This window comes from Aristolochia californica, unplaced genomic scaffold (assembly GCF_029961685.1).
Source record: "Aristolochia californica isolate CCGP_79_NKW_82.1479 unplaced genomic scaffold, dmAriCali1.0.hap1 SCAF_7, whole genome shotgun sequence".
Lineage (NCBI taxonomy): Eukaryota > Viridiplantae > Streptophyta > Magnoliopsida > Piperales > Aristolochiaceae > Aristolochia > Aristolochia californica.
In genome coordinates this window covers 30782036-30793232 of record NW_027182268.1, presented here as the reverse complement: position 1 = coordinate 30793232, position 11197 = coordinate 30782036, and the positions used below count along the sequence as shown (strand labels likewise).

Sequence of the window (11197 nt, the reverse complement as noted above, 5' to 3'; positions counted from 1 at the left end):
TAATGTTATGGTCCTGGGTTAAGTACCTATGTCTTCCGTTCCTAATAGGCCAATCTTTTGGGTAGTATTGGCTAGGTGCTTAACATCACACGACCTCAAATATCCGACCATGAAATATGCGCACAAGAGGTAGCAGAAGCTATCTTGTACAGGCAGAACGGCCGATGGCCAGAAAATTCAAAGATTTTGTCTTCTTTACTGGCCGACGTCCACATAACGGGGACCAAGATGTGGGGCATTCGATAGGATTTTCTGTCAAAACGTCGTCGGTGGCCGACGATACTGGTACGACCCCAAATCCGACTAGGGGCCTCAAAAATCTCCAAGAAGGACGTTGGAAATCAGAAATCGAAGGGGTATGCGACAAAAAACCCATCGATAAGGGTTGATTAGGGTCCATCCTCAAGAAACCCCTCCTCACGGCCAGGAGAAGCGATTAGTCCGACAAGGAGGTGTTTCCGAGAGCCCTCGGTCTCGGAAAATACCCAAGGGGTGAAGCCCCAAAGGGCTGCCCTGCGCCACCGGACACGGAGGAGGCTCCGTCGGCGCCTTTGGACACAACTCCGATGGGATTTGACTTCCGGCCTCCACCTCTCGGCAGAACAGAGTAAACCTTTGTTCCAAATTGGGGGGAGGGGGGGAGGGGGGGGACTCGGAATTTTTTTTTTTTAGAGGATTTGTTTTTCTGTGGATGAGCACAATACCTGTGCGGATGTGAATCTTTGAATTGCAGGTGTGGAGTTTTATTTTTTGGATCCCTTGTATGCTGTTCGGCCACGAAATTCAATTTCGAATTTTTTGCCTGGTGAGTTTCTGTTCCGGGAAGCAGAGAAACACATTTTGGCAAACTTACAGCTGGTGTGTATGAATTCCGAGAGGGAAATTTTTTGGGCATGCCGAGATACATGGAAATTATTTTTTGGGGACCTCATGAATTTTTTTTTTGGGGTGGTTGGAACGACAGCAAAGCTCCATCGACCACGCACACAATGGTGATGCGGAGAATTGTGGCAATCACAGATCTTCAACATCACATGTATTTTGCGTTTGACGCAGGGGAAAAGCAACTATCGTTTAGTGGGTGTAGTTCATTATTCTCTTTTTCCCCAAGGTGCCTTCCAGTATTTTGGTCTTAAGGAGGCCCAGGTACCTCTCATTTTCCTACAACATGAAGAGGGCCAGAAATTCCTCAAAGCAAAGTTGGAGCCTGACCACATTGCTTCTTGGTTGAAAGCATACACGGAAGGTAAACTTGAGCCATTCAGAAATTCAGAGCCTATTCCAGACTTTAATAGTGACCCAGTCAAAGTTGTTGTTGCTGATAACCTCCATGAGATGGTTCTAAACTCTGGGAAAAATGTTTTGTTGGAGTTTTACACACCAGGGTCTGGGCATTACAAGACTCTAGTACCTATACTGGATCAATTGGCTGTCTCCTTTCAAAATGTCTAGGATGTTGTTATTGCCAAAATTGATGCCACTGCGTACGATATCCCAACTAGTGCCTTTGATGCGAAGGGCTACCCTACTTTGTACTTCTTGTCCTCCAGTGGGACAATATCACAATACGAGCGGAACAGATCAGCGATAGATATTATTGACTTCATTCAGCAGAATATAGATCTGGTTGTAGAACAAGATGTTGCCATAGCCCTACTTTCGAGCTTGAGGACAAGCTCGTTCTTCCAGGGGGTGTAATGTTATGAACACAATAACATTATTATTTTACTTTATTTTATTTCAGTTTTAGGCCACATGGGTATTTTTGGATTAATTTATTTATTGGGGTATTTTTATAATATTTTATTTATAGGGATATATTTATAATATTTTATATTAAACCCTAATAGGGTGAACCTTATTTAAGGGGTAAGAGTAATGAGAATGACAAGCATTGAGAATTAGGTTAAATCTAGCGTAAACAGGCTTGAGATCACCTTCTTGATCTCGAGGTTAGGGTTTTCCTAAAAAATCCACATATTCTCTCATCCTCTATTGATCTTTGTCTTCCCTATGTTTTTCTACTATCCCTACAGTAATGCATGGAAGACCCGTAACCTGTGGCAGATCCCGGATCCTCCCAAAAATCCTTGTGTCAGATCCGGGACCGTAACATATGCATGTTTTCATCTTATGAAATTATGAGAATATATTCAGCTTTGATTATCTTTGATTAGAACATATTATCAAGGCAGTTTTTGTCGGTTTGCACAATACTTTGTGTTATGGACTCCATAGCATCCCAAATTATCTACAGGCGTAGGAATTAAATTATTAGTAATTCAATTCATTAGGGGTTTATTTGTAATTTGTTGAACTTATGGCCTTTGGCGTGTTTTCCCTAATTCCCTATATAGGGACGTGAGATGAATGAAGGATGGTAAGCATAGAGTAAATTAATTGTAGCCAGGTCGGATTCTCCCTCAGAGGTCCAGGTTGAGCTTCCTTCAAAGCTCAATCCATTCCATTCTGATTCCACCAGTACACTTTCAAAGAATTGGGGTTCTCTTCCAGCGTCAACAATAAACTGGAGGGAAGAGAGGGAAGAAGGGTGACGAGATCCATGGCCCGGGAAGATCCCAACATTTTGGTATCAGACAGGTCTACCCTTGGGGCTTCCTCTTCCTGGTTATGGATGCAAATCGTCAAAGATTAGATGCAGGTATTGATGATATTCACACTTCAATGGAGACCATGAATACGGCACTCAAGCTCCTTCTCTAGCGATTTGATGAAGGTCGGGGTAGCGGACCACCTCCGCCAGCAGCCTATTCTCCGTCGGCTGAGCATCACCAGCCACCACCACCTCCTCCACCACTGCTGCGCCACCCCCATCCACATATGGCACCTCACGCGCAGGGACCAAATTCGGTTCCCAGGTATGTGAAACTAGACTTTCCAACATTTGATGGGTCTAAGGACCCCTTGATATGGTTACACAAATGTGACCAGTTCTTTTACCATGAAAAAACACCGATGGATGACCGGGTCCAGTTGGCCGCATACCATATGCTCGATGAAGCGCTCCTATGGTTCTACCAATTCTGAAATGAACATTTGGTTCAGGATTGGGAGATATTTAGACAATCTTGCATGATGAGGTTTGGTCCTCCAGCCAGTAGCAATCCATTGGGTGAATTGATCAATTTTAAACAGATTGGCCCACTTGATGTGTACCAAAAGACCTTTCAGGAACATTTGACCAAAGCTAGTAATTTTTTCCAGCCCTCCCAGTATGTTCAAATCTTTACTGCTGGATTAACTGAGGCCCTACGTCTGGAGGTTGAATTACATGGCCCAAGAGATTTGGACCACGCTATGAATCTGGCCAGGACAATTGATACTAAACAGCGTGTTCTAAAGGACTCACTGATCAGAAAACTAGCTTGGCCAGGCAGGATAAATACCTCTCCAGGTCCTACTGCAGCCCAGCGTGCAGAGAGTTCTTCCTCCACGCCAACCCCCTACATAAAAAATTAAATAGACAGGAGATGGAACAGAGGAGGGCCAAAGGCCTTTGTTATAATTGTGATGACCAATATGTCCAGGGTCACATATGCAAAAAATTGTTCAGTGTAATTCTCTGTGCGGATTCTAAGAATATCTTACCCAAGGAAGACATTGTTGAGCCAGACCAGGAGGGACCTACTATTTCATTCCATGCTATGATTGGCCTGCGCAGTTCCAATACAATGCAAGTTCGGGCACAGTTGCACCTTCTACAATTACTAGCCTTAGTTGACTCGGGCAGCATGCATAACTTCATCAGTCAGCCGGCGACAGAACAACTTGGGTTAGTAATCCAGCAGAACATGGGTCTCTTAGTCTCAGTGGCCAATGGGGCCAAACTCGCCAGTGTGGGTATCTCTACAGCCACCCCCTTTTCTATTGGGGGCCACTCCTTTATTTCCGATTTCTTGGTGATTCCTCTGGCAGGATTTTATTTGGTACTCGGAGTTAAATGGCTTCAACTATTGGGGCCTATTTTATGGGATTTTCAGGCCCTGACAATACCCCCTTATAGAAGGATGAAATTGAGCTCCAGAGCCAAACTATGCTCGTCCAGGGAATTATTCAGCCTAGTAGGTCTCCTTTCTCATCCCCGGTGTTACTGGTCAAAAAGCATGACAAAACGTGGAGGTTTTGTGTGGACTACAGGCAGCTCAATGATCACATAATTAAAGACAAATTTCCCATTCCAGTGGTGGATGAGCTGTTAGATGAGTTACATGGCGCCACTATATTTACCAAGATGGACTTGAAGTCAGGTTATCATCAGATATGAGTGCATCTTTCAGATGTGGAGAAGACCACGTTCCACACGTACCATGGTCATTTCGAGTTCCTCGTCATGCCCTTTGGTCTCTCCAATGCGCCATCCATTCCAGGCCCTCAGGAATGAGGTATTTTGCTCTCTCTTGCGGAAATATGTTCTTGTTTTCTTATGATATATTGGTGTATAGCAAACACTGGGACGAGCACCTTCAACACCTTCAACAGGTATTTACTCTTCTCCGCTCCCATCATTTGGTTTTAAACAAGTCCATATGTTCTATGGGTAACCCGAGGTGGCATACTTGGGCCATGTTATTTCAACAGTTGGGGTGAAGGTTGACCAGAGCAAGATTCAGGTAGTCATAGACTGGCCTCCTCCCACCTCCATCACAACGTTAAGGGGATTTTTGGGCCTCACTGGGTATTACAGAAAATTTATCCACAGCTATGGCCAGATTGGAGCGCCGCTCCACAACCTCCTTAAGAAAAATGCTTTCACCTGGTCCGAGATAGCAGATCATTCATTTCAGCTGTTGAAGGAAGCATTATCTTCAGCGCCGGTTTTGCAGCTCCCGGATTTTGATGAGTTTTTTGTAGTGGAATGTGATGCTTCGAGCGGAGGTATAGGTGCAGTGTTATAGCAACAAGGCCACCCGATCGCTTATTTTAGTCGACAGTTTGGCCAACACCATCACAAACTAGTGGCTTATGAAATGAAATTAATTGGTTTAGCAAAAGCAATCCAGCATTGGCGGCCTTATCTCTGGGGGTGCCCATTTATTATTCGAACCGATCATTGCAGCCTGAAGTATCTTCTTGAGTAGCGTCTCACCACCTCCCCTCAGTAGCACTGGTTGAGTAAGCTAATGGGGTTTCACTTCATCGTCGAGTATAAACCTGGCAGTTTGAATCTGGGGGCCGATGCCTTGTTTCACCGGGACGTTCTTGATCCACACTTACATTCTATCAGTCAGCCCAGATTTCTTTTGCTGGATTCTATAAGGGAGGAGACACAACAACACCCAGAATTCATTGCTTTATATCATGATATTCAGCAGGGGCAGCGGATATCAATTCGATGATCCAGGATTGTCTTATCTTATTCAGGAACAAGATTTTTCTGCACCACACCTCGCTACTTATTCCCAGTATCTTAGCCTCTTTCCATGATAGTACACATGAGGGCAGATAAAAAACATATTTCCGCCTTAGTCGAGATTTTTATTGGAAGGGGGTGAAAAGCAATGTAACGGATTATGTGGCAGCTTGTCATACTTGTCAATGGAACAAATCCGAATCATTAAGTCCAGTGGGGTTGCTCCAACCACTTCAGCTACCGTCACAGGTATGGTAAGATATTTCCATGGACTTCATTAATGGCCTTCCCCCCTCTTCCGCTAAATCTGTTATCTTTGTTGTGGTTGACCACTTCTCCAACTATGGCCATTTCCTCCCTTTGGCGCATCCCTTCACAGCCCGCTCACGTGGCTCAGGTCTTCATGGATAACATTGTTCGGTTACATGGGATCCCTGCATCTATTACCAGTGACAGGGACGCCATCTTTACCAGTACGTTCTGGAAAGAACTATTCAATCTGCAAGGCACGAAATTGGCGTTCTCTTCCGCCTACCATCCGCAGACTGATGGTCAGACTGAGGTCGTTAATAGGACGATTGAGATGTATCTCCGTTATTTTGCGGGGGACTCACCTAAAAAGTGGGTTACGTGGCTGGCATGGGCTGAGTTCTGTTATAATAATACATCATACCACAGTGCCCTCAGCACTACTCCATTCAAGGTAGTATATGGCAGAGATCTGCCTCAGCTTTTGTTGTATGAACTAGGTACATCCAAGGTAGCCACCTTGGACCAGGCTTTAACCGAAAGGGACATCATGCTCAGTGAGGTGCGCACTCATCTCCAGGAGGCCCAACATGCTATGAAATTATCTTATCATAAGAAGCACCGGGAAGTTTTCTTCTCTCCCAGGGATTATGTGTGGCTACATCCCCAATATTATAGGCAGGTTTCACTGATTGCCTCCAAACGTCACAAACTCTCCCCGAAATATTATGGTCCCTTTCAGGTGTTGGACCGCATTGGCACAATCACCTACCGCTTGCAGCTTCCACCAGAAGCCAAGATTCACAATGTGTTTCACGTCTCCCAATTGAAGGCCTTCCAGGGAGACTTTCCATTGCTACACACCCCTCTACCACCGCTACATGAAGGTCGGGTCCTTTCTACTCCAGCACAGGTGTTGCAGGCTCGCCGTATTCAGGGCGATTGGGAGGTTCTAGTGCAGTGGGCTGATGCTGACCCCAGTGACACTACATGGGAGCCCTTAGCAGCTTCAAGGGCTCTCTACCCCTCTTTCGAGCTTGACGACAAGCTCTTTCTCCAGGAGGGGGGTGATGTTATGGACTCCATAGCATCCCCAGTTATAATCAAGCGTAGGAATTAAATTATTTGTAATTCAATTCATTAGGGGTTTATTTTTATTTTGTTGAACTTATGGCCTTTGGTGTGTTTTCCCTAATTCCCTATATAGGGACGTGAAATGAATGGAGGGTAAGCATTGAGTAAATTAATTGTAGCCATGTAGGATTCTCCCTCAGAGGTCTAGGTCGAGCTTCCTTCAAAGCTCAATCCATTCCATTCCGATTCTACCATTACACATTCAAAGAACATGGGTTCTCTTCTAGCGTCAACAGTAAATCTAGAGGGAAGAGAGGGAAGAAGGGTGATGAGATCCATGGCCCGGGAAGATCCCAACACTTTGATCAAGACCAGTGCATATTGGATTTTTTTTATAAATCTGTGGGAACAAGATTCCCAGATAAAGAAGGATGATGTTGAGCCTTTTATGAGTTATTATCGATTAAAATTAATTACTTAGCATTTATGCTAAGCTTCTCCATTAACTGAGTTGGTTAAAGCCTTCCACTTGGTCATATTTTGATTACTTGATTCGAGAACTATTTTACTTGATTTGCCTACTATGGCTGAAGATAATATGAGTCACAAGAGTGACATACTCAGAATCACCATTGTACCCTTGAGTGGAGTATCAAATTTTATGAACTGGTCCACATCGGTTCGTCGGTTTCTTATCACAAAAGACCTAGTTGGTCATCTCACCAACCGTGGACTACATATTGATGAAGATGATATATTCTATACCAAATGGTTAAAGGAGGATACATTGTTTATTAGTTGGCTTATCAATAGTAAGGAAGAACATGTCTCCAATAATGTCATTCATTTAGAGACGACTAAATAAATTTGGGAGACATGCTCCAAGTTGTATTCAAGCTCCGACAACTTACGAAGGCCATATAATATTTTACAACGGATGCTTACCACAAAAAAAGGAGACAATATACATGAATATTTGGCCCGTTTTCGAGGCTTTCTTCAAGAATGGAAACTTGTCAAACCAACTTCTACAGATATCTTTGTCCAAGATAAATAGAAAGAGGCCTTAATAATTGCCATATGCCTTGCTAACATTAAACCGCATCTTGAAGTTGCTAAGACTCACCTTCTTAGCTCTTCTGTGGTTCCCACTTTTGATGATGTATGTGCTACACTTCTCTGTATTCCAGATGTTTCTCCCTCTACTACTAAAATGTCATTCGCTATTGAGTCCTCACCCAAAGCAAACACGAGTTAAGGGATCAAGAAACACAAGAAAAATTGAGTTAGAAGACTTGAAGATCAAGTGGGACCCACAAATATCTCACGAGCTGGCACTCTTATCAAGGTGCACTGGGAGATCATGAGGGGCCCACAAGGATAAGGCTATGAGCTGGCTTATCCCTTATATTCATGTAAATAATGAAGGACTCCTAGTTCAACTCAAGTTAGTCTTGTAGTAGTTTAGTTTGGATAGACTTATATTAAAGAGTTAGAGTTGGAATGTAATTAGGATTGAATGAAAAGTTGTATAAGGACTCTACCTCCTCCTCTAGTATAAATAGAGGTGTTGCAATTCGGAATTAATCAAGTCACACATTCAATTCCGAGTTGGTTTCTCTCTCTCTCTCTCTCTTTGCTTGGCGCAACCTCTTCTTCTCCTTTTATTTTTTCTTCTCTCTACCAGAGAGCTTTCCTTCCCTTTTTCTCTTTTTCTTTCTTCTTTCCCTTGTTCGGAATCATGAAAAAGGGATCCTAAATTCAACATGGTATCAGAGCAATATATTTAGGATCCCTCGTCAAAAGAATGCTCTAATGAAGTGATGATCAACACCACTCAAAGAAGGCTCTTGTATGAAGGAAGAACACAAGCCGAGAGATAAGTGTTCAAATTTTTTTTATACTACTGGTCTTTGAATTTAGATGATGATTCAAGGATGAATATGTGAATGCTTTCATCTTATTATGTTATGGATATGCATGCCCCTCTATCTAGAAGGAGTTATCAAAATAGTTTTATCTGTTTGGAAATTTTGTTTGCCAAGATCAGTCCATACTCAGATTATTGAAATTATTTTTCGTGGGATAAGAGTTCCCTAATATAGAATATTTCTATTGAGCCTCTTATGAGTGGTTTTTTGAAAAAAAATTATAATTTAGCATTGATTCTATATTCACATATACCGAGTTGATTGAAGAGGTGCTACTTGGTGTTATTATTAAAAGTTTTTTAAAGAAGAGCCTATCATGGCTTATGAAAATATGAATATCAAAGGTGATATACCGAGAATCACCACCATACCCTTATAGGGGTATCAAATTTTATGAGTTGGTCCACCTCGGTTAGGAGGTTTCTCATAACCAAAGACCTACTTGGTCACCTCCTACCCGAGGACCACCTGTTGATGAAGATGATATTTTTATATGAAATGGCTGAAGAATGATATTTGGGTCATTGGTTGGCTAATAAATAGCATGGAAGAACATGTCTCTAATAATTTTATTCATCTTGACACTGCTAAACAAATTTAGGAGACATGTACTAAACTATATTCATGCCCTGATACACTGCATAGACCCTATGATATTCTCCATGGAATGTTGAATACTAAACAAGGAGAAAATTTTCATGAGTACTTGGCACGGTTTTGAGGCTTTCTTCAAGAGTAGAAGTTAGCTCAGCCTCCACCACTGATATTTCTATCCAAGACAAACAAAAGGAAACATTAATTATTGTTGTTTGTCTTGCAAATATTAAACCTCATCTTGAGATTGCCAAGATTCAACTGTTGCATGTTTCTGCTGTCCCAAAGTTTGTTGATGTGTGTGCAACATTACTTCGTATTCTAGACACTTCTTCCTCCACTATATATATCATCCGCTATGTATTTTGATAATAGAGGATCATCCTCTGACTGCGGCCGAGGCCGAGGCCGAAGAAGAGGTTATAGAGGGGTAGTGTTATGGACTCCATAGCATCCCGAGTTATCAACAGATGTAGGAATTAAATTATGCTATTTCCCTTTGCATGTATGTTGAATTTGGTTTGGTTTGGTTTGGTTTGAATGTAATTTTGTGTGAACCATGTGACCCATGGGTCTGAGTTGTAATTTCGTCCCCAAACCTATTTATTGGGACAAAGAGTTGAATGAAGATTAAGCATTGAATCATTTACTTTTAGCCAAGTCGGATTCTCCCTCAAAGGTCCATGCCTCCTCAAGGCTCAATCCATTTCCACCATTACACGTTCCAAGAACAGGAGTTCTGTTCTAGCGTCAACAACCAATTTGGAGGGAAGAGAGGGAAGAAGGGTGACAAGATCCATGGCTCGGGAAGATCCCAAGATCTTGGTATCAGACATGTCCACCCTTGGGGATTCCTCTTCCCCAGAGGATTTGCGTCCACTAATTGAGGAAAATCGTCAGAGGACAGAGGCTCAATATCAATCCATTGCCGAGGTTTGTCAGACCGTAGCTGACCTGCGTCGGCCATGGCAGCCATGGATGCATCAATCCAGCTCCTCCTCCGGCAACAGGAGGACAGTGGGCTTCGAGCGCCGCCGCCGGGAAGCTATACATCACCGGTAGAGCACCACCCACCACAGCTACGCCACCCACATCCCCAATTGGGACCTCACGCTACTGCCCCTAATTCGGTTCTTAGATATGAGAAATTGGACTTTCCTATATTCGATGGGTCTAAGGAGCCCTTGATCTGGTTACACCGATGTGATCAGTTCTTTTACCATAAAAAAATACCGGTGGATGATCGGGTCCAATTGGCCACATTCCATATGCTCGATGAAGCACTCCTATGGTTCCACCAATTCCAAAATGAACATTTGGTTCCGGATTGGGATGTATTTAAACAATCTTGCATGATGAGGTTTGGTCCTTCAGCCAATAGAAATCCTTTGGGCGAATTGGTGAATTTGAAACAGACGGGCACAATTGAAGTGGACCAAAAGACCTTCCAGGAATGCTTGGCCAGAGCTAGTACCAATGTCATGCCCTCTCAGTATGTTAACCTCTTTACTGTTGGCTTGGCAGAGGCCCTGTGTCTAGAGGTTGAATTACACGACCCTAGAGATTTGGACCATGCTATGAACTTGGTCAAGACCATTGATACTAAAAAGCAAGTTCTGAACGAATCCCTAGTCCGAAGACCAGCTTGGCCAAGCAGGCCGACTACCACTGGGCCCTCACCCTATTCAGGGCCTCCACGTACTGGACACAATGCAGCTCCACGTGCAAAGAGTTCTTCTTCCGCGCCGCCAGTACCATACATAAAAAAATTGAATAGATAAGAGTTGGAACAGAGGAGGGCAAAGGGTCTTTGTTTTAATTGTGATGAACAGTATGTCCAGGGTCACATATGCAAGAGATTATTCAGTGCACTTTTTTGTGAGGATACTGATGAAATACTCCCAAAAGAAGACAATGTTGAGACAGAACAAGATGCCCCAGCTATTTCACTCCATGCCATAACTAGCATGCACAGTTC

At 43.2% G+C, this 11197-nt stretch overlaps 1 protein-coding gene across 1 annotated transcript; it reads left to right on the top strand.

The window, feature by feature from the left end:
- Window positions 1-5714: 5714 nt before the first annotated feature.
- On the top strand, window positions 5715-6740 carry LOC137937302 (uncharacterized). The gene is made up of 2 exons (XM_068782379.1): window positions 5715-6182; window positions 6402-6740. The coding sequence occupies exons 1-2, from the start codon at window positions 5715-5717 to the stop codon at window positions 6738-6740; spliced, it is 807 nt and encodes a 268-aa protein (XP_068638480.1).
- Window positions 6741-11197: the final 4457 nt, after the last annotated feature.